Here is a 24,420-nt window from a genome sequence, read left to right as displayed (position 1 = left end):
CCCACACCAGGCCAAGTTATAACTTATCAAAGACCTTTTGATCAGTCTATGCATGTCAAATGGGTTCCTCAATCTTAGGAACTTGAGAATATGATCAAGCTTATGGAATTACTACTACAATGATGGAATGCGTGTGAACCCATCAAACACTAGAGTGATGAGAGTTATATATTTATCTAGTGAGGAACATTCAAGTTATAATTCGAATTTCTTGATAAAACTGAAAAGCATTGTTTGAAGTTTTAACAGGAAGTTATACATGCATAGCAGTCTGATCTCTTAAGATAATTGTGTTCCATGTTTTTCTCTTCACAGAAATTATCCTTACTTCTATTTTTGATCTGGTACATTGCTGAGGACAGCAACGTTCAAATCTAAGAATTGTTTGATATGTCTCCAGCATATATATGATCTTAAGCCAAAAAGATAAAGAATCTTGATCAATCTTGGATAAAAAGGGCTAGATTTGATATTAAATTGATAAATCTCAATCAGATATCTTGTCACTGATTTTTTTATAATTTTGTAGAAAAACAGGACAAAAAGAAGCCCAAATTGGAAGAGCAAATATGAAGCCCCGATCTATTAGTGCGGAACTGGCGCTAGTAGCGCCAGAAGAACTTTTTGATCCAGAACCACCACGTTACTATCGTGGCACTAGCGCTAGCAGTGCCATCTATTCAAGCCAACCGCGCTGTCAGCGCGGAGCTGCAGTATGCTAAATAAAATTCCCACGCTATCAACGCGAAACTGGCGCTAATAGCGCGGGAGGTACGGGAAAATCAGTAACTTATCTCAGATTATATCAGAGAAGATTGGACCCAAGATACACATTGAAGATATGATCAAGATTTCTAGACAAGGGCGCAAAGTCTATAAATAAAGACTCAGACCCTAGAGACAATCATCTTTTGCTGGAGAGAATTGATAGAATTCTTGGAGGCTCACGCTGGAGATCAGGAATACCAACGAAGTTGAAGACCGAAGACTCTGCTTCATCTTCTTCTTCTTCTTTATTGTTTTTATGAACAATTTTTATTATTTTAATTTGTTAAAGCCAGATATGTCTGACTAATTTCTTTTTGTAGTTGGGATCACGAACCCAATGTGAATCCTTTATATTTTCTATATTATTTTTATAAATTAATTAGTTTAGTTAGTTTTATTCTTCCTGTGTTAATTTTTCCATATCCTTGATAGAATTGATCGTCTATTATAGAGTTTTGAGGGTTAGGACTCACAATATACATATTGGGATTTTAAACTGGACAAGGGTAGAATAACAATTTGTGCATGACCTATAATTCATTTGCTTAATGCAGACTTACATAGATTGTAGACTTATAATTCATTTGTTTAATGCTTAGTTCAAGAGGAATTACTAGGACACTAGGATTCTAATTGGGTTAAAGGGTTAAAATAACTAAGACATTAGGGTTCAACTATTTAATAGGAAAATAATGAATTGTCTGAGAAAATAAATTAGTTAATTATAAAATTCAATTTAGGAATATAAGGGAGGATCGAAGGTGAAGTGCATCCTGGCTACAGTTCTTTTACAATTTTTCATAACTCATATTTTCTTTGACTTCTTGATCTTTTCTTGCATACTTTTGAATATTATTGTTTTTAAATTTCTGTTTTTAAATTACACTCACAAAATATTTTCACAATCAAACTGAATTCTTTTCTTCCAATTCAAGGGGAATAGTTAATTTAATATTTGGTGCATTAATCCTCGAGAGAACGATATCTTACTTATCACTTTATCACTTGAAACGAACGGTATACTTACCGATTTCGCAACACTCTCTATATTCTACAATTCTATTATGAAAATGCAACTATAATGTTACGGACCTTGAGTTCAACACCCCAAAAGTTAGCTCAAAGGGTGGGAATGTCCAAGACCTTATAAACCCAACATTAGTTGTTCATACAACTAATAAGGGACTCATAACATTGTCGCTTCCTTTAAGGGCCAACGTCCACTTACTCTGTGGTAGCCCTTTTCCCTTCGAGTGACTTTGTGTTTTTTATTACTCTTCATCTTTGTTTTTCCCTTGCTTTATTTTTGTTTTTGTTTTTTGTTTTAGTTATGTTTCGTTAATTTAGTTTTTAACTAGTGCTATTTTAATTTTCTTGGTTGCTTAGCCTCTCATTCCCATACTCATCCACATCTTCACTCTAGCACCATTACAACCTTGAATAAAAGCCTTCTTGATTTGCCGATGCATTTTTTTAAGTACTGGACAAATAGAACTTGAGCAAACCTATGGTAGGACAATTTTCTTGGATAAAATTTGAGTGATACACTTATTTACCTCATACACTTGAGAGATTGATTGATAGCATCCATTGAGAGACCATATTGCATAATCAGCATTATCAATTGAGATTACTAGGTTCTGTAAATTGAGATGAATGAATTTTTATCTTCATTGGTTGATCTTTTGAAGCATTGTGATCCTTGTTCATATCTTTGTATTCTTGGCAATTGTTAGAAAGGATATGTTAATCTTTTAGTCTTTGGTTTTATTTTCTCTTGGTTTATTTCAAGTCTTGATTTTATTCAAGAGTGCAAAAAAATAAGTGTTGAGGGATTTGATAATTGATATTTTATTACACTTATTTGTTACTCTTAATTATTATTTTTAGGATTATTTGGTGAGTAAATAATGATCTTTTGGGCTAAATTGGATTTTAGGCTTTTTATTGGGTTTAATTCGTTTTTGTCCTAAAATTCCAAATTTTCGTTGCTGCAGTACTTTGATCATAGCTCTTGCTACAGGTGTCCGATTGATCTCATTCTTGTCTCTTTTTGCAGATTATTCAAATGGCTACAAATGTTATGCAACCATGAAAGCTCAACTAGGAGAAAAAGATGGTGGAAGTTGGAGCCCAAGTAGGACGTTAGTGTTGGAATTTATTTAATTAGTTGGGCTTTTAGTTGTCTTGAGAAACCCATTGTACACGAGGCCCAAGGCCATTACTTTGATTTTATTTTATTTTAATTATGAGCCGAATTTAGTGGAGCCCTAATCCAGTTTGAATGTGGGTTAAAAGGGCGAAATTAGGAAACATTCGACGGTCTTCGTTTTAGATTTGTACGATTGACGACATTGGAGAAGATCTCAATTTTACATTTATGCTCTTCGTCTTCTTCTTTATCAGTTTCGTTTTGCCTTACTTAGTCATGCTAGGCTAAGCGCCACTTTAATCAACCCAAGGGGATTTCATGGTTGAATCCAGAGGACCTACTCCTCCCCTTTGACCGATTTTTTTTCCTTTCCCAACTCAGATTGAACATTGCGCGATTGTGGATGTTGAATCTGAGATACGTGATTGCATTCTTGGAAAAAGATTAATCTTTATATTTATCGGTTATAGGTTGATTAATGCGCCATATTCAACTAAAAGATAGGCTATCGCCTAGAGAGGGGTTTCTATACGAATGCAGGGATTCCGATTTGTTTAGGGTCAATAACAAAATTGGTAATTATTCATTCAATGACGAATGTCCATGGAATCCTAATTCTTGGTTGATTGCCTTTACTTTAAAAAATCTCATTTTACTTGTTTATTTTAATCAAAAAAATTTAAAAAATCCCCCTTAATTTTCTGTTTTAACCAGTGATATAGACTCGTGTAAAATCCATGAATGAAATACAATCCAGGTTCACCATTATATTACAAATTTTATTGAACTTGTTTATTTAGTTTGCGTGAGTTTGATGGCTCACGTTAAATTTGGCGTCGTTCGACTTGGGATGCAGCTTCATTCACTTATTAGTATTCAGTACAATACCCCTTTGAGAGGTATAACACCTTAATTTAGCCTATAGGTAGCCCTTTCCGTAGCCTCAACTCTCATTGAAATACCAATTGTTACGGGCATTGAGGTCACCAACCTAAAAGCTAGCTCAAAGAGTGAGAGTGCTCAAGGCCATATACATCTCACATTAATTACTCATACAACCGAGACTTGTAACACACAAAGTCTTCAAAATAGAGGGGATCAGGGAGGAGTAGATAGAATGAAGAGGATTTTCATTTCAGTTTTCCTTGATGAAAAATAAACTAAGGTATCCTTTTATCTTTCCCAAGATGCTTTACATATAAGAAAACTAAATTATTGTGACAACTTGGATTTAATAAATCAACTACCTAAAGAAAAGATTAGCACAATAAATAATAAACTTTAATATTGAGTATTTAATCTGGGTCTTGACCACCCTCTCCCCATTCATGTGTAGTTTAAGATTAAGGATTATATTATTTGTATAATTGGGTGTGATTTTAAAATCCTTTTATATGGTATGCGTTATACTCCAAACATTGGCAAGTGGGCACATTTAAAATCCTTTTATATGGTATGCGTTATTTGTATTATTTGCATTTTTTTTATGGTCATTTGTTTGATCAGCACTTGCCAATCCCTGATGTAACGCTTGTCTTTTTGTGCATATTATACATATGTGGATGTCAAAGTCCCCTTAAGGCCGTGTCTATAATAACTACATATGATATTGTGTTATTTTCAAGGTTGCCTTTTGTAACCTTGTCTTAAACCAACTAAGAGTGCTTCTCTTGGTTATTTTTCTCTTCTTGTTCTATGGAGTTTTCTACTACACATGAAATTGCAGGAACAGTTAAGCAAGTCTCTGATAGGTTGTGTAAGCTCAAAGCATTTGATGATACAAAAGCTGGTGTGAAAGGCCTTGTTGATGAAGGGGTTACAAAGATCCCAAGCTTATTTCATAATCCACCTGATAGATTTGTGAAGGCCTTAAATTTAGGCAACACAGAAAACATAATTCCTGTTATAGACCTTGCAGGTGTTGGCAAAGATCAAAGTACACGCCAAGAAATTATAGGAAGAATAAGGGAAGCATCTGAGACATGGGGTTTCTTTCAGGTTGTTAATCATGGCATCCCTTTGACTGTTCTAGAGGACATAAAAGATGGGGCGCGAAGGTTTCATGAACAAGACAGTGAGGTTAAAAAAGAGCTATATACCCGTGATCTGACTGGGCCATTTGTGTATAATAGCAACTTTGATCTGTATAGTTCACCAGCACTCAATTGGAGGGACACTTTAGCATGTTTCCTGGCTCCTAATACTCCAAAACCAGAAGACTTGCCAGTAGTATGCAGGTTAGTCCATGTTTCTATACTGTCCCAAATTTTAAGCCGCTTAGATCAAGGTATATTTAGCTTCAGAAGTTTATATTTTTATGATATTAATATACATGAAATCTACAAAGAATCATCCATGGTTCTTAAATAAGATTCTGATGGTACCTATGCGTATATGGATTATTTAACAGCACCTGTTCAGCTCAATAGAGACAAATAAACAGGACAGCAACATTTCCATAATGACAGCAATAACATTTCATTGATTCGAATCAATTAACTACAAATTGATGACAATTTCCCTAATTATTGATTCCAAAGAAACGACTCCAACCTATCACACTGTGTGACCGGGAAAATACACTTTGATAAACTGAAATTACAAACTATACAAATACAAAAAGAATAACAATACAATAGAGAATAAAACACCAAAAGACCTCAACTCTCCCTTAGAACCAACTACTTTAGGCTCCAAGAGTTCTAATAGCCTCAAGCTATGGATTCTCAAACACAAGGAAATCAAGAAATCAAACGTCAAATATAATTCAGCAATTCGAGTTTGCTGATCACTCCAGAAAATAAGAGATGAGGAAGAAGACAAAGTTTGTTACAGATTTTAGCTAAACCCCTAACAGTAACCTTCTCATCTATTATACTCAACAGAATTACGAAGTGGGCTACTAATTACAAAGGCCCAAATACATTTACTGATTTAATGACTACACTCAGCCCAAGTCATATATGCTGAGCGGTTCCATCCTCTTGGTCTTGACACCTGTTAGCCACGTGTGTCCATCATATAGTCTTTGGTCCACCTACTTTGAATCCTGGTTCTGTCACCTCTCGTTAGCTGAACGACTTCTCTCTTCTCTATATCATCTACCCCTATTGTTCCCTGGATGCCTTGTGAATTCGCCTCTTCTCCTCCAGTTCGAGGGTCCAGGTCTCTATCAAGTTCCCAAGAGATTCCCAAATTCCCCACTCACCAAATGCTCAATACATGCCTACCTCACTACACTCTCTCCCCTCCTTTTATCATATTCTCTAGTATTATTCTAAAATAATTTCCCTTACTAACTAACTTATTCTATCACCCCTTCCCTTTCAGCCCATAGGCCCATCAGATTCTAAGAACCTCCCAATAGCACAATACACTATAAATTGTGTCTCCCACTTGTGAATGTGAAGAATTACTAATCATGGTTGTTCTGGACTCACATAATGGATCCATCAGTCTTGCTTAATGAGCCTTATCCCGGGCCTCGACAGTATCAGGTAAACCCCTCTTAACCCACGTATGTCTCTTAAAGCCCTAATCCGTCTTGCTATCAATGTTCATGCACCCACACCTCTCTCGTTCTCTCCCTATTGTTTGTGCACAGTGATTTATTTATCACTACACACGATTGTCTCTTCTATAAATACTGTTAGCTTACAAATTCTACAACAACCTCGATCCATCATTATCGAACAATGGCTGTGACAGGAAGTTAGACAAACAGCTATACAAGCCAATGCAAGTTAAGTTACAAAGTGGAAGAAGATCCAAAGTTAAACTTTCTATTTCTATTATAAGACATTTAATTGTTTGTTGGCTGCATCTTCTTGTAGGGATATAGTATTGGAATATGGGACAAATGTGATGAAACTAGGAATTACACTCTTTGAATTACTATCAGAAGCTCTTGGGCTGCATTCAGACCATTTGAAAGACATGGGTTGTGCTGAGGGGCTTCTTGCACTTTGCCATTACTATCCTGCATGCCCTGAACCTGAATTGACTATTGGAATAACCAAACATTCAGATAATTCTTTTCTCACAGTGCTTCTCCAGGACCATATTGGTGGCCTCCAGATTCTTTACCAAGATAAGTGGATTGATATAACTCCAGCACCTGGGGCTCTTATAGTTAATATTGGTGATTTTCTGCAGGCAAGTTCTTTGTTGCTATTTTGAATGTTTATTTCCTGCTACAGTTATTGTGAATGCTTATTGAATCTGCAGCATCATTGCTACAAACTAATAAATTTTACCATGATATATTAAATTGGCTAGTATAAGTTAGGGTTCGCTTTTTGTCATGTGACATGACTAGAGCACTTTCCTGCACACACAAATCAAGTGTGGGTCCCACGCTTAAAAAAAAAAGTCAGACCAAAATCAGGATACGACATCGTATCCTTAAGATACGGAAGCGGATCCTTGTTGCAGGAATGAACAGTGCCATTCCTGCAACATGATTCTTATATTTCCCTATAAGTTATGGTGGTGCTCAGGTTGTAGAAGCTAACTTTACCTCTCACGTGATTGGAGAAAAACTTAACCTATTAGTAACAATACTTTATTTGCATTAATATTTTTACCGGATATATAGCAAAAAGCCTTGTATGAAATTGAAACTTAACAAATTCTTATGATATGTGAAATGAACTAATATGAATGCAGCTATTTATTAATTTTGTTGAAGTGCAGCTCGTAACAAATGACAGATTCAAGAGTGCGGAACACAGAGTGCTGGCAAATCTCATAGGTCCAAGAATATCTGTTGCATGCTTTTTCAGCACAGATGTTAAACCATCATCGAAGCTCTATGGACCTATAAAAGAGTTATTATCAGAAGACAATCCTCCAAAATACAGAGAAACCACAGTTACGGATTTTTCAGCCTACTACACTGCAAAAGGCCTTGATGGGACCTCTGCTCTTCAACATTTCAGGATCTGAGTTGGATAATGTGGATTTAGGTGGTTTATTTACACAATAAATGAATAAACTGTGTAAGTTGAAAATAATAGCATATATCAAATTCAATATGATTATGGTTCTTATTCTAGGACTAGAAATTTGTGGTATCGCATATGTCTTGCAAGTGAGATATTGAACTGTACAACCCAACAGTTTGTCATATCCATGATATTCTATTTATATTTTGTAGATATTGTTATCCAGTGGTGGAATAAGGGAGGGCAATCACCCCCTCAATTTTATACTAGCCTTTTAAGTGTTATTTCTGATTTTTTTATCATATAATTAATAATTATTTTCTCGAACTTATAGAAATATTTCATTGTAAATATTATTTCTCTTTTTTTATAATATAAATAATCATCAATGTAAATATACATTGCAATTTTAATAGTCCAATGGTCATAAATGGCTATAATACTCATTGAACTCCTATATAAACATAAGATTAGGGTTTCTAAATTACATGTGCATTGTTAATTGATGGCAATCATTGGCGGACCTTTGTGTTTGCAATTGTGTGCAAGTGCACACATAAAAATTTGGGGGGGAAAGAGAGTAAAGTACATTTTCGGTTTTCAACAAAAATTACGCGACACAATTTAATCCCTTAGAAAAAAAGTCGATTCCCTCGAAATTCCAAAATTGACCCAGTTAGTCGAAATCGTGGTCTCTCTGAAATTAAAAAAAAAACCCACATTAGTCCCTCAAAAGGATTAACATGCATCTATTTTGTAACAGCTTAGTTGACTTTTAATTACTAGCTTTTTATGTTAAATTGAAGTTTTCTTTTTTTTTCTTATTTATATTCTTTTATTTTTTAATACATTTAAAACTTTCTTTAAAAAAATATTAACGGACACTGCCCTCGTTCCCCCGTCTCTAAATGTGCACACATAAATAAAATTTTATGGGTCCGCCACTTATGGCAATGTTCCCTACATGTTTTGGGATGGTGTTGTTTTCATTGTATGCTATCTCATTAATCACATGCCTTCTTCTGTTCTTCATCAACAGGTATTTCACTTTGTTTTGTTCCCTCATCAACCTTTATATCCTTTGTCCCAACATGTCTTTGTTCTACGTGATTTGTTCATCATCTCGGTCCTAGTTTAGATAAACTAGCTCCCAAGTCTCATAAATGTGTTTTTCTGGGTTATCCTCGGTCTCAAAAAAGGTATCGTTGCTACTCTCCTACTCTACGTCAATACTTTATATCGGCAGATGTTTCCTTCTTTGAATCAGTTCCGTTTTTTGGCTCCATTACTGATCCTGTGGACTCTGGTTCTATTCTGTCATCTCTCTCTGTCGCCTCCTTTGACTACCTTATGCCTTCACTAGTCCCTGTGTCTGACTCTCCTTCGGTCACCTCTTCTCCAGTTGAGTTGCAACCTGCTTCCCTACTCCCAGTTTCTCCAGATACTTCTATGGGCTCACATCCTACTGCATCTCCTCTCTCGGCTTCGGTCCCACCTTTGGCTAGTGACCTTTCTATTGGTCTCTATAAAGGTACATGTGATACTTGCCCTTTAGCCAGGTATTCGGTTAATATTAGTTACCATCGTCTTACTCCATCATATTTTGCATGTCTTTCTTCTTTGTCTTGTGTCTATTCCTAAGACTACAGGTGAATCTCTTTCACATTTCGGATGGAGACAGGCAATGATTGATGAGATGTGTGCTCTTCAGCATAATGACATATGAGATCTGGTTCCTCTTCCTTCTGGAAAGTCTATTATTGGTTGTTGGTGGATTTATGTTGTAAAGGTTGATCCTGATGGTAAAATGAAGATAAAGGTCTTTATGGTGACACTTTTTCTCCTGTGGCAAAGATGTCTTATGTTCGCCTCTTGATTGCCATGGTTGCTATCCGCCACTGACCTCTTTATCAACTTGATATTAAGAATATTTTTCTTGACGGTGATCTTGCGAATGAAGTTTATATAGAGTAACCTCCTAGGTTTGTTGCTCAGGGGGAGTTGGGTTTTGTTTGTCATCTCCGCAAGTCTCTATATGGTCTCAAGCAATCTCCACAAACTTGGTTTGATAGATTTTAGCACTATTGTTCAACAATTTGATATGACTCGGAGTGAGGCTGATAATTTCCTCTTTTATGATCATTCAGCTTTCGGGTCTATCTACTTGTTGGTGTATCTTGATGATATTGTCATCACAAGTAAGGATACTCATGAGATTACTCTGTTGAAGCAACATTTATGTCATCATTTTCAGACCAAGGATCTTATAGGAAACTTCAATATTTCTTAGGAATCGAGGTGCCCCAAGTTGAAGATAGAATTCTGATATCTAATAGGAAATACGCTTTGCATATTCTTGAAAAGACTACTTTATTGAATTCAAGTCTATTGATACTCCTATGGATCCCAATGTCAAGCTTTTACCGAATCAGGGGGAGCCTTTTTCAGATCCTAAAAGGTATAGAAGATTGGTTGAAAAACTGAACTACCTCACAATCACTGGCTTGACATTTCATTTGCAGTTAGTATGGTAAGTCAGTTTCTTAATTCTCTGTGTCAAGAACACTAGAATGCCGTCATTTGTATTCTCAAGTATGTCAAGGCATCTCCGAGAAAAGGCCTTGAAGGTCTTGTTAAAGTTGTCGAATATTCTGATATACTGATTGGGTAGGTTGTCCTACTAGTAGGAGATCTACTACTGGATATTGTGTCTTCGTTAGAGGTAACTTGGTTTCCTAGAAAAGAAAAATGCAGAATGTAGTTGTGAGATCAAGTGCTGAAGCAGAGTATCGCTCCATGGCTACTACTACTTGCAAGCTCATTTGGCTAAAGCAACTTCTTGGAGAACTCAAGTTTGGAGACACTAGACCAGCAACTCTCCTTTGTGATAACCAAGCCAGTGTTTCATGAAAGAACCAAGCGTATTGAGATAGATTATCATTTTGTTCGAGAAAAGGTCCTTTCTGGTGAAATTATGACCAGTTTTGTACCCTCTAATGATCAATTAACAAATGTATTTACTAAGTCTTTGAGGGGTCCTCGAATAAAGTATATATGTACAAGCATGGTGCTTATGATGTATACGCTCCAGCTTGAGGAAGAGTGTTGTATATAGTAGAAGTAGTATAAGGGACTTAGTCACACATCATGTATTTCAGGCTGTATATATATACACAATATTTACTAAGTCTTTCATCTCTTGTTGCTCTACAACTATAAAGAGTGTACCTTGGTAAGTCACTTATTGGAGTGGGGGTTGGTCAAACTGGAGCAAAATGATAAAAAAAAATTGAAACAAGGACAAAATGTTCAATGAGCCGATGATTCTTTGTAGATTTCATGTATATTAATGCCATACAAATATAACTTCTGAAGCTAAATATACCTTGATCTAACTGGCCTAAAATTTGGGACGGTATAGAAACATGGACTTACCTGCAAATCTTCTGCTTTGGGAGTATAAGGTGCCAGGTAACAAGCAAAAGTATCCCTCCAATTGAGTGCTGGGGAACTATACATATCAAACTTTTGCATTTATAAACAAATGGCCTAGTTTGATCACCGGTATATAGCTCTTTTTTTATGACATTATCTTGTTCATGAAACCTTTGCACCCCATCTTTTATGTCCTCTAAAACAATCACAGGGATACCTTGATTGACAACCTGAACGAAACCCCATGTCTCAGATGCTTCCCTTATTCTGCCTATTATTTCTCGGCTTGTACTTTGATCTTTGCCAACACCTGCAAGGTCTATAACAGGAATAATGTGTTCTGTGTTGCCTAAATTTGAGGCCTTCACAAATTTATCTGGTTGATGATGAAATATTCTTGGTATCTTTGCAACCCCTTCATCAACAAGGCCTTTAACACTAGTTTTCATGTCATCAAAGGCTTTGAGCTCACGCAGCCTTTCAGAGTCGTAGTATAAAACCCCATGTTCCTTCTGTTTTTAGAGTTAAGAGCAGAAGAAGAGAAAAATAGCAAGATAAGAACTGTTAGTCGGTTTAAGATATGGTTACAAAAAGTAACCTTGAAAATAATACAATTTGTGGCTATCACACACACATACATAAAAATACGAGAAATGTTATTCTATTTCTTTTGACGAATAAGGAATTTCCAAAATATAGTTGAATTGAAGTTAAAATTTAGGAAATAGTTACATATTAATCAAAGGAAAATGCATTTGTGAAGTTACATGACAAATGAATAGTTATTATGTTAAGAAAAAGACAAATTATATAATATTAAAAAAGTGAAAGGACACATTATTCAATAAATTTATCTTGTCTTTTTCTTAACATAACAACTATTCATTTATCAAGTAACATGACAAATGCATTTTCCTTAATCAAATAGTAAATGATTTTATTTTATTTTCTTATTGATGTGTCTATAAAACAGAATTTTGTCATCTCATTCACTTGGTGAAGGTGACAATGTTGCAACCAAAAGCAGCATTGGCACCTCTTTTAACAGATCAATTTTGTCAGTATATTCTTTTGTGTGTATGTGTTTTGAAGCAGTGATAATGTTATTTTTTTTAATCGGAAGATCACGGTTTCGAGTCAGAAAAATAATCTCTTTGCCTATTAGAAAAATATAATATAAAATTTTTACGTTGAATTAATGTTTTAAGTAAAATCACATATAATTGATCTTCACCCTTACTCACATAAGTTGTGAAACTTTATACACTAGGATTTGCCCTTAATCTTCTACTCCCGAATTTCCCTTACTTATAAGGAATTTCTTCAATTCAAGTTAAATCTTGAGAACTATTCAAGTGCTGTTTCATATTGATATTTGTGTAGATAGAACTAAGATGCATAATTATTATAAAAAAGAAACAATTTTATTTTTTGGCAATCCAAACGGATAAATTTTTCAGAGAAGAATACAATATAGCTTTGGTTTTCCATTCTTGAGGACATGTCCCAAAGTTCACTAGAATAATATAAAAAACATCAAGATTGCATGCAAAAGTGTTCATAATCACAACTTGAAGTGTGATAATGCGGAAGTTCCAATACCCTCTGCATAATAATGTGTCGTGTACTCTTTTAAGGAGATGTCTCTGTATACTGGTGGATTTTCTTCAGATAACAGTTCCTTGATTGGACCATAGACTATTGACTCATCACCATCTGTTCTAAATAACGATGCAACTGAAACTCTTGGGCCTATATGCTTTGCTAAAACTCTGTGCTGAACACTAATGAACCTGTCATTGGTAACAAGCTGAACAAAAAAACAGTGAAACTAATAATCATAATCCAATTCTTATGTATAACCTGTGCTACATTTTTAGACAATGTCCACAAAAAATGGTCAGACCCATTGTGTGAAGTGTGAACTAAAACATGATGATTTTGACAAGGCTAGGATTTTGACAACACTCAATTTTAGTCATAGATCTATGTGCATCTAATGAATGTAATTTACCAAGTTATATTCATTAATTAATTATTAATTCTCAATAAATTACAACTGTTAATTGTATGTAGATCATCGGCTAAGATTAGCGTAAGATTTCTTATTTTTACGTTTGATATAAAACCACCCTGTTACATATAACTAATGTATGGAATGGAGTAACTAGAGAGTTTTGGCAATAACAATGCAAACTCAACTAACTGTGATGCTGTGCATTTTGCTTTAATTTGATCAATAAAATTATTTAAAAAGTTGTATGAAAATGCTATTTTTATGCATCATGATTTTACCTGCAAAAGGTCCCCAATGTTTACTACAAGAGCTCCATGGATGGGAGTTACATCAATCCATTTATTGTCATAAAGAACTTGAAGACCACCCATTTGGTCTTGCAAAAGTATTGTTATGAAGTCATTGTCTGTGTGCTTGCTATTGCCCATAGTTAATTCAGGCTCAGGGCATGCTGGGTAATAGTGACATAGAATAAGAAATCCTTCATCACAACCCATTTCTTTAAGGTGCAAGCTATTTAGGCCTAGAGCCTCTGATAGTAACTCAAACAATGTAGAAGCAAACACCTTTACTTTCTTGGAGTATTCAGTCACAATATCTCTGCAGGTATATTATCAACTCATCAAGGATAGAAAAGTTACATTTTAGAACATTTTTTTTAAGCTTAAAAAAATTTCTTTCATAATATGAACTATTTTTCAAAAACATTTAATTATCTTAACAAATTTTGAACATGTTCTTAAATCATAACTTTTTTTTTTCAAAAGAAAGTAACTATATAGTCAAAGGGGACCAAGATTTTATACAATAAATAGGAAAAACAGCTAAACACCTACAAAGGCAATGACATGAGGATTAAGAAGCAACAGATTTGTTGTATTCCCAAAACCAAAGTTGCATTATAGAATATCATTAGCAATCAGAAATTATCTAACTCTCCTTAGAAACTAGTAAATTGTTATTAAGTTCAAGGCGGAGGATTAACTCAACTCACTTGTATTTAATGGCTCATATGATTAATAAATTAAAACTATTAGATGCAAGTGAGATCAATAGAAAATAAAAAATGTAAGACTTATTATTCATATACGGGTGTAAATTTATCCTTCCACAATTTCAAGTCTGATTATGACCAAGGGGTAATGCTAAAAAATAATATTTTCAAAAACCTGCAAACTGCTGGCAATTCTTGTGCTTTTGGTGGATGAGGTTCCATCAAACATCCAAGTGTGTCCCTCCAATTAGCAGCAGGATCATGGTACAGACTAAAATTGGAAACATAAATAACTTTCTTGCTGGGATCACGGGAATAGTACTCTTTCCTCACCTTGGCATCTTGTTGGTGAAACATGCAAGTTCCTTTGATCATTTCATCCAAAACCACTATTGGAATTCCATGATTTATGACCTGAAAGAAGCCCCACTTCTCACTTGCATATCGAAGTTTTTCTCAAAATAGGATCACTATGGATGCCTATGAGATCAATTATGGGGACACTGAACTTTGAACTTGATTCACTGGTTGAGCCATCACCGAGATAAGACTGTCCACAATAGAACATTGGTGGAACTTTTGTTATACCATTTTCTATGAGGCCTTGGACACCAGCCTTTGAATCATCAAATGCTTTGACTTCACTTTTCCTGTCATAACTGGAAACACTTCCTGTTTCCAACTCATCTTTGCTTGTGGCCACCATATTTAGAGACTCTCTGTGTTCAACAATTCTATTAGGAAAAAGCAACTACAAAGCCTTCAAAATAGAGGGGATCAAGGAGGAGTAGATAGAACGAAGAGGGGAGAATGTAAATGATTTTCATTTCAGTTTTCCATGATGAAAAGTAAACTAAGGTATCCCTTTTTCTTTCCCAAGATGCTTCATAAATAAGAAGAATTTCGTGTTTCTGCTAGCAGAAGCTTGACAATCTACCTAAAGAAAAGATTAGCACAATCAATTATAAACTTTAATGTTGAGTATTTAATCTGGGTCTTGACCATTCTCTCCCCATTCATGTGTAGCTTAAGAGTTAAGGATTATATTATTTGTACAATTGGGTGCAATTTTAAAATCCTTTTATATGGTATGTGCTATACTCCAAACATTGGCAAGTGGGCACATGGAAACTGACAAAAGTGCAATATTTTTAATGATGGTCATTTGTTTGATCAGCACTGGTCAATCCCTAATGCTTTACATAAAGTGGTGACCAGGGAGGGATCATGGATACTCCTCAGTTTTTCCCTTTTATATGTTGTGGTGTTTGGCCATGATTTCACATAAATTTTGCATGACTAAGATGATGCCAGTGACATGGCTAACACCAGCAACAAAGATAATGAACAACAACAATAAATACTGATTAGAATTGTAATTCTTAAAATAGTATAAAATAGTTATTTTTCAATTACATGAAATTGGACTAGGAATTAGAATTTCAATTCAAATGTGTATATCAAACAAGTTTATTGCAAGCACAGTCCAATTTCTATTTGAAGGCTCAATTCCAAACTTAATTCCATGCATGAAAAACACTATAGGGACGTAAAAAATCAAAGTGTTGCGTTGAACTATGGAACCTTTCAACACTATACAAACACGACTTCCTTTAACAATCCCTTAACAATGAGTGATCAACTGACAAAGCAAAACAAAGAAAATCCCCATTATATATCATGTTACTAATACACGGGCAATTCAGCCATATTTGTAAATTGGGTTTCATCCTTGATTGGTCTTGTTGGGTCCGTGGCCCATGATGGATCAGGCCCGGATCAATGGTGTCCTAATCTCTTGTTTATAATATATGCTTAGATGCGAGTTGTCTGAAGAGAGAAGAAGAAAAAGAGAGAGAGAAAAGCGCAAGTCAAACACGAAGATTCTTTGAGAAAAAAACTCAGCGCTATTACTGAAGAAGAAGAATAATACCCTGTAGAGTAGGATTCCCTATCCCCTTTATAGAGATAAACACTTGTGTGAGACACTTGTGAGTAGATCCATCCTTTATATGGTGAAGTCCTCTGGTTATTAAGACATAGAGAATCTTTCGTAATGCCATTATTCATAGTGGACGATTTTCTGGACTCAGTCCCGTGGTTTTCACTCTTCACATCGAAGAGGTTTTCCACGTTAAATTCTTGGTGTTCTCTTCCTCCTTATCTCTGTTTTTTAATTCGATTTTCTATTATTGTTCTCCAACACTTCCGCAGGCCGACCTGAAGAAGGTCGGGCTAATTGAATCTGAAGTCGAGCTCATAATTACCCGGTTCCGACACACAATAGTGGTATCAGAGCTCTTAGATCAAGGGCTCTGTGAGGTCACAGATGGATGGTGTCGTAGTGCATGATGGTGACATGTTCAATCTCACCGCGGAGAACTACTTATATTGGAAACACATGATGGATGATCATCTTTATTGCAAGGATTTATACGGTCAAGCCAGAAGAGAAGAGCGATAAAGAGTGAGATCTCCTCAATCGGAAGGCAGTTGCTATGATCTGTAAATACATGATAAGAGCTTGTTCGAGCATGTGTCAACCTACACAAATGCTCACGAGCTGTGGACGAAGCTGGAATCCTTAGTCCAGAAGAAGACGCAACGCAATAAAGCATACTTGGTGCACCGACTTGTGAAGCTAGACTACAAGGACAGACAAAGCATGATTGAGCACCTGAACACATACAAGGGGATCGTAAAATAACTGACGAAGATTAACATGAAGATAGATGATGAGTTGCATGCCCTCTTGCTACTCAACTCATTGCCCGAAAGCTGGGATACTTTGGTGGGGACGCTTAGCAACTCGACCCCAGAAGGAAAGATGACACTGGACTCGGTTGTAGATATCCTGCTAAGTGAAGAGTTTAAGAGAAAAGAGCGAGGTATAACCCAACAAAATGACGAAAATGTTTTTGAAAATCGTGGAAGAACGACGTGCCAAGGTCGTGACAAGTCTAGAGGTCGGTCCAAGATGAGGCTAGATACTCTCACATGCTTCTACTATAGAAAATTGGGTCATTGGAAGTCAGAATGTCAAACTTTGAAGAAGGATCAAAGGACAGGCAATGTTAAGCCGGATGCAATATATCATCAGAAGAAGAGCGAAGAACAGAGCACCACGGCTGTAGCAGACAAGGTCGAGGTCGATATCTTCCTGATTGCTGAAGATAACTACTTGAATGTAGCCTATAACGATTGTTCATGGGTTCTGGACTCAGGAGCATCCTTCCAAGTCACACCCCACAAGGAGTTATTTCATTATATCAAGGCGACAACTTTGGTATCGTGAAGATGGGTAACTAGGTTACCAGTAAGATAGTGGGAATTGGAGAAGTCACGATGATGATCGACATAGATTGTAGACTAGTTCTAAAGGAGGTCAGACATGTTCCTGATTTGCGGTTCAATCTCATCTCTGTAGGAAAGCTTGATGAAGTCAGGCTAGTAAACTACTTTGGTGGAGGAAGATGGAAACTCTCCAAAAGTAACTTGGTGGTAGCCCGAGGTAAGAAAGAAGGATCTTTCTACGTTATGCAAGGGAAGGTCGGCAATGGAGAGACCAATGCAATGCAAGATGAACCAAGTTTGGAGCTCTAGCACAGACGACTCGGACACATGAGTGAGAAAGTTCTGCAAATCCTCGCCAAGAAGGAATTGTTGCCAAGCTTTAGAGGTCAACTCTTGGTGATATGCACACATTGTCTAGCAGGCAAGCAATGTCGGGTTTCATTCAAGAGATCGGATCAGCTTGAAAGAAGGAGGTATGCTCTTGATCTTGTTCATACTGACGTGTGTTCTATGTAAGAAAAATCTCTAAGTGATGCATATTACTTCGTCGCATTCATCGATGGTCATATAAGAAGAGTGTGGGTGACCTTGCTAAATTCAAAAGACCAAGTACTCCAAACATTCAAGGAGTTTCGTGCAAGGGTTGAAAGGGAGACCGATAGAAAGATGAAGTTCGTTTGAGCTGACAATGAAGGAAAATACTTAGGTCTATTTGAGATGTACTGTCAGGCGGCAAGTATAAAGCTAGAGAAGACACCTCCAAAGACACCTATGTTGAATGGTATAGCTGAAAGGATGAACCAGACCATTGAAGAACGAGTGCGAAGTATGCTGGGAGAAGCCGTTAAGACTGCAGTCGACCTGATGAACCTATCACCATCAAGTCCTTTAGAAGGAGACATCCCAGAAGAAGTCTGGACTGGTATGAAGGAAAAGTATGAGCATCTGAAAGTATTTGGATGTGAGTCATTTGTGTACATTACCAAGGATGAACGAGCAAAGCTGGATGCCAAGACAAAATAGTGTGTTTATCTCGGCTCACCAAAGGACGAGTTTGGCTATCGTCTTTGGGACCTCGTCAACAGAAAGGTTATGAGGAGCTAAGATGTATTGTTCTTGGAGAGTTAGACTATTGAGGACATACAAAAGCCCAAGGTTTGAACTATTGTTCGTTATAAAAACCTCGTCTCCCCTGTCCGAGTTGAAGCAGGGGGAGAATCCAATCAGAAAAACACTAAGGAGGATGGACAACAGGAAGAGCCACAACTGATGGTGAGATGGAATCAGAACATATGGAAGTCCGAGGTGAAATAGAAGAACTGAGTTCCGAGGAGCAACCACAAACTCAGCAATCCGTCCGAGTTAGATGTCCTTCCACTAGATATCCTGCAAACGAGTACATAGTCATTGCAGAAGAAGAAGAGCCTCAGAGTTATAAAGAGGCAATGACCAGTGCTAAAAAGGAAGAATGGGAGAGAGTCATGCAAGACGAGATGAAATCCTTGTATAAGAACCACACCTTTGATCTGGTCGAATTACTAGAGGGCACACGAGCTTTGAAGAACAAATGGGTTTACAAACTCAAGGTGGAGGATAACAACCCAAAGCCAAGATATAAAGCTCGGATTATGGTAAAAGGGTGCAATCAGAAGAAAGGTATAGACTTTGAAGAAATATTCTCACTAGTAGTGAAGATGACATCAATCTGAACTGTTCTCGACATAGTGGCCGCTCAAGACTTAGAGGTCGAATAGCTTGATGTGAAGATAGCCTTCCTTCATGAAGTATACGTGGAGCAACCCGAAGGTTTTGAAGTTTCAACTAAAAAACATCTGACATGTCGACTTAAGAAGAGCTTGTACGGCCTGAAGCAAGCACTTCATCAATGGTACAGAAAGTTCGAATCCTTCATGACTCGGCACAACTTAACGAAGACTCAAGCAGACCATTGTGTTTTTATCAAGAGGTATGAAGCCAACTTCATCATTCTCTTGCTCTACGTAGATGATATGCTAATAGTGGGAAAAGACACGAGAAAGATTAATACCCTCAAGAAATCCTTGAGCAAGTCGTTCGATATGAAGAATCTCGGCCCAGCAAGATAGATACTCGGAATCAAGATTGTTCGGGATCGCTCAAAGAAGTTGTTGTGGCTATCTCAGGAGAAGTACATACAGAAAATTATGAAGAGATTCAATATGGATCAATCCAAGACGGTCAATACTCCTGTGGTTGGACACTTCAAGTTAAGCCAGAAGCAGGGTCCAACCAGTGATGAAAAAAGAGTAGAGATGTCAAAGGTCCCATATAAGTCAGTTGTAGGCAGTCTTATGCATGCCAAGATATGTACAAGGCTCGAACTTACTCATGCAGTTGGGGTTGTACGCCAAATCACTTAAGCCGTCGAACTCACTCAAATTACCAGGTTTATAAAAATAAGAATTTGTAATATAAGGAACAACCTAAATCGTCTCTCACAAGGAATTTGCAAGGTACTAAATCGCTCAATTAAAAACAAAAACTAAAACAAAAAGTACAAGGAACCCCTCTCTAGACTATGCCTAGGGTTTGATCAATACGACGCGTCTACTTGCGCAATCACGAAGTATCAACTCATTTGACTTAAGATCATCGAATTAATCAACCTAAACGTTAAATCTAACATTTAATCTCTTTCTTAAGATGCAATCGCAGATCTCAGATTCAACACCCACAATCGCGTAATGTTCGATCCGAGTTAAAAGTAGAGAAACAAATTGAATGCAAAAGAGGCGCAGGTCCTCTGGATTCAAACATAGAATTTATAATTCTTGGATTGATTATAGAATGCTTAGCCTAACATGGATACGTGCAAAACAAAAATTAAAGAGAAGAAAAGAAGAAAGAACATGAAATTTGTCTTGAATCCTAAATAATAAAGCACAAACTGAATGAAAGCTGAAAAATAAGGGCTCTGCTTGATTTTTGTTTTACAGAATCATTTTTTAATTTTAAAAACAAAAAAAACAAAAAAAGTTGTTTGGTAATGAGTGTTTTGGAAAAATAATTTTAAGAACAGCATCTATTTTTTAGTTTTTAAAACAAGAATTAGAGAACATCTATTAGGCGTTTTTGTTTTGTTTTTTAATTCTCTGTTTTGGAAACAAGAAAAACACAGAGAACTCTTGTTTTCATTAATGGAAACTTTGTAATTATGATTGAATCTTATAATACTAGAATTGAACGATGTGGCACTAAAAAAAACTTCCAACCCTTTGTTGTGTTGTCCACCAACATCTCCTCTCTCATTAATTGCAATGTGACTGACTGACCCCCCCCCCCCCCCCCCCCCCCTCAAGAGCAAATTAACAATCCTAATGCACTCTTGGGTAACCTAGCTGCTAATACAGTCTGCGACCAGTGGCAAACGCCACCTCAATGTTTCCTCAAGGTGAATATTTTTTAAAATCTTTTCTTGGTGTGACTATTTAAGCCTATAGGAAGAAGGTAATGGTTAGGTTCATTGCTAGATTTCGGCTTTTACTTCCATTAAGGTATGAGTCAGATACGGGCTTGAATAAGTAAATACTGACAAACAATATATAGACCCATAACTGCTGACTAGTTAGCTTCCAGGCAAATTGATTTTGAGTTATATTTTTAAATCAATTAATTATATCCTTCATGGTGGTACTATATTTTCTGAGAATTTTATAGTGGCAACAAAATGATGATAATGCGATTTGTCATGGTGTTAAAAATATTTTATTAAAATGTATTTAAATTTTTACGTATGGTTAAAAAATTATAAAATGAAGTTGACAAAAAAAATAGTAATCAAACAAGTTTTCTATTTTCTAACTTTGAAAATATGTTTTCAAAACAAAATTACCAAGCAAATTTTTCAGTTTTTTAAGTTTTAAAACTCTTTTAAAAACAATTTTATCAAATGAATTTTAATCTTCTTTTATTCTGAAAAATAGTTCTTATAAACTATTCTAGAAAACTGTTTTAAGAACAAAAAAACCAGAACACAATCAAACAGGCTCAAGGTTTTCTAATCTTGCCTTTTAACCCCTACTAACTGGGCTTCGGGCTTCACAAATCCTATCCAGAATAAAAGGAAATAAAAGAAATAAAAGAAATAAATAATAAATAATAGCTTTAGGCCTCATAAACATTAGGTTCCCAATTCCAAACTTAAGCCCAATTAATTAACTAAAACTCCAAAATCTCATTTCTGACTTGGGCTCCAATTTCGACCACCTTTTTGTCCGAATTTGGCTTTCATGTCTTCAAAATATTTGTAGCTCTCTAAGTACTCTGAAAAATGGGACATGAACAGGGTTAATCAGACACCTAGAACAAAAGTTATGCCCAAAATACTGGAACATCATAAATCTGGATTTTTAGCATAAAAACAAATTTAATCCAATTAAAAGCTAAAAATCCATTTTAGCCCAAAAGGCCATTATTAATACAGTAAACAATCCTAAAATTGTCAATCAAGAGTAATAAATAAGTGTAATAAATATCAATTATCACTGATTTCTGTCAAACCCGAGCAGGGAGCATTAGGACGTCGTCAGGTGTCTATTCAGATATTTCAAAGGCACGGTCAACAGATGTTCGTGTTTTGGGAGAAGAAAACCCGAGTTAGAAGCTTACTTGGATGCCGACTTGGGTGGAGATGACGACTCGAGGTAGCCGACCACAGGTTACCTGACTACCTTTGCAGGGGAAGCTATTTCTTGGCAGTCAAAACTCCAAAAGCGTGTCTCCCTATCTACTACTGAGGCCGAGTACATTGCTGCAACTGAGGCATGCAAGGAGCTAGTGTGGATGAAGAATTTTTTACAAGAGCTCGGCCATAGTTAGGAGAAGTATGTGCTAAGGTGTGATAACCAAAGTGCTATACACTTAGCGAAGAAATCAACATTCCATGCACGGTCGAAGTACATAGATGTGTAGTACCATTGGACCCGAGATATAATAGAAGAGAAGTTTCTGCAGCTCGACAAAGTCCATACCGACTTGAACTGGTCGGACATGATGACCAAGACGGTTCCAATATGGAAGTTTGAAGTTTGCTGTGCAGGTGCCAGGTTGACTACCTCGGCCCCATACCCCGGATGAGGGAAGCTTGGATATCCTCCTTCATGGGAACAGAGGGGGAGATTTGTTGGGTTTGTGGCCCATGATGGATCCGGCCCAAATTAATGGGTGCCCTAATCTCTTATTTATAAGAGATGCTTTGATGTTGAGCCGTCTGAAGAGAGAAGAAGAAAAGGAGGAAAAAAACGTGCAGGAGAAAAGCAAAAGTCATAGAGGAAGATTCTCTGAGAAAGAAACTCAACGCCATCACTATAGAAGAAGAATATCTTATAGAGTAGAATTCTCTATCCCCTTTACTGAGAGAAACATTTGTGTGAGGCACTTGTGAATAGATCCATCCTTTAGAGAGTGAAGTCCTCTGGTTATTGAGGCAGAGAGAATCTTTTGTAAATCTCATTATTCATAGTAGACGATTTTCTGGACTTAGTCCCGTGGTTTTACTCTTCACATCGAAGAGGTTTTTCACGTTAAAATTCTTGGTGTTCTCTTCCTCCTTATCTCTATTTTTTAATTTGATTTGCTATTATTGTTCACCAATGCTTCCGCAAGCCGACCTAAAGAAGGTCGAACTAATTGAATCTAAAGCTGGGCTCAAAATTGTCGGGTTCCGAGACACAATAGGTCTACATATCCTAGAAGGTTTCCTTGACAAAAGATTTTTCCCCTTGTAAAAGCCACTGAAAATTTAGAGATATTTCTTCTCCTTCCGTGATAGTGCATTCTCACGTATAAGAACATGTAAATTTCATATCATGGCTTCTAAAATTGATGGCTGATCTTTTGGAAATGCCAAGTAACTTTTCATATTAATATAATGTCTTCGAGCAGCAATTGACAATAACTTTTAGTCAAATATTTGAGGTTTACGATGAATTTGTGATAACAAATAAATTTGAATAGTTTAGAATTTAAAATCTGATGAAATTTGAAGTAATTTATAAGGAGACTACATTTCCAAGAAAATAAAAACTTGAAATTTTCTGATTTTAGGTCAAATCTGATGTTTTGATTGGCAGGTTTTAAGCCTAGGAGTTTTAAAATGTTATATTAGTATTTATTTTTTTTTGGTGAAAATATTAGTATTTTTTTATTTTGAGTAAAAAATGAAGATATGAGAATTTTAGATAGAAAAAACTTTGAGTTGAACATTACGGGAGTGGGTTTTAATCACTAGGCAAGTTTGGGCTAAACAAAGTCTGGCCCAAACCCTCATTCCCAAACCAAGTGTGAATTTGTAAACAACATATGAATTAAACAGTGGTATGAATATAAGAGTGTAAGACAATTCTCATTTTAAATTTTAAATTTTCAAAGGTTTTTAAATCAATATTTTATACCACTAATTCAAATAACTAAAAAAAAAAATAAGGGTAAGGATAATAAGTAATAATTAACAAATATAAACGTTATTTTGAATAAATTATAAATTAATTAATTTATTAAAACTTACTCGCTTATTGCAGGATACAAATCCGGTTTGTTGAGGGTAGGCCTTCAAGATTGAGGGACAAGAATTTGTTGCCAGACTTTTGGTTAGATTCAAAGTAAATCTTTTATTAATTTATTTTAGGGGAGGTTATACTTACTTACAACCTATTTTCATTTACAACTTCTTTTCATTTACAACCTCTTACAATCATATTTTAATCGTTGATTTCTGTCAATCAACGGTTATCGTTTATTGCGAATTAATAATTAATTAATAAATTTTATTTGCGAA

At 35.9% G+C, this 24,420-nt stretch overlaps 1 protein-coding gene and 2 pseudogenes across 4 annotated transcripts; 1 reads left to right on the top strand and 2 right to left on the bottom strand.

Moving 5' to 3' along the window:
* The first annotated feature begins 4,565 nt into the window (after positions 1–4,565).
* LOC133317159 (1-aminocyclopropane-1-carboxylate oxidase homolog 1-like) lies at positions 4,566–8,086 on the top strand. 4 transcript variants are annotated; one of them, XM_061519012.1, is made up of 4 exons: positions 4,566–4,735; positions 4,787–5,157; positions 6,754–7,075; positions 7,616–8,086. In XM_061519012.1, exons 1-4 carry the CDS (start codon positions 4,616–4,618, stop codon positions 7,865–7,867), a joined length of 1,065 nt encoding a protein of 354 aa, XP_061374996.1. In that variant the 5' UTR covers positions 4,566–4,615; the 3' UTR covers positions 7,868–8,086. The 4 variants fall into 4 exon arrangements, with proteins under 4 accessions (XP_061374996.1, XP_061374993.1, XP_061374980.1 ...); XM_061519009.1 differs by having other exon boundaries at positions 4,566–5,142; XM_061518996.1 differs by having other exon boundaries at positions 4,566–5,157.
* A 3,021-nt stretch (positions 8,087–11,107) lies between these two features.
* On the bottom strand, positions 11,108–12,792 carry LOC133317236 (1-aminocyclopropane-1-carboxylate oxidase homolog 1-like; annotated as a pseudogene).
* Positions 12,793–12,865: 73 nt separating this feature from the next.
* Positions 12,866–15,018, bottom strand: LOC133317263 (1-aminocyclopropane-1-carboxylate oxidase homolog 1-like; annotated as a pseudogene).
* Positions 15,019–24,420: the final 9,402 nt, after the last annotated feature.

Source organism: Gastrolobium bilobum, unplaced genomic scaffold (assembly GCF_033153095.1).
Source record: "Gastrolobium bilobum isolate Gb01-03AN ecotype WA unplaced genomic scaffold, APGP_CSIRO_Gbil_v1 utg58662, whole genome shotgun sequence".
Lineage (NCBI taxonomy): Eukaryota > Viridiplantae > Streptophyta > Magnoliopsida > Fabales > Fabaceae > Gastrolobium > Gastrolobium bilobum.
This window is presented reverse-complemented; position numbering and strand designations above follow the sequence as displayed.

Coding starts and splice junctions, on each gene's coding strand:
- LOC133317159 (XM_061518996.1), top strand. CDS start 4,616: ATGGAGTTTTCTACTACACATGAAATTGCAGGAACAGTTAAGCAAGTC. Junction 5,158..6,753: donor GACTTGCCAGTAGTATGCAG/GTTAGTCCATGT, acceptor ATCTTCTTGTAG/GGATATAGTATTGGAATATG. Junction 7,076..7,615: donor ATATTGGTGATTTTCTGCAG/GCAAGTTCTTTG, acceptor GTTGAAGTGCAG/CTCGTAACAAATGACAGATT.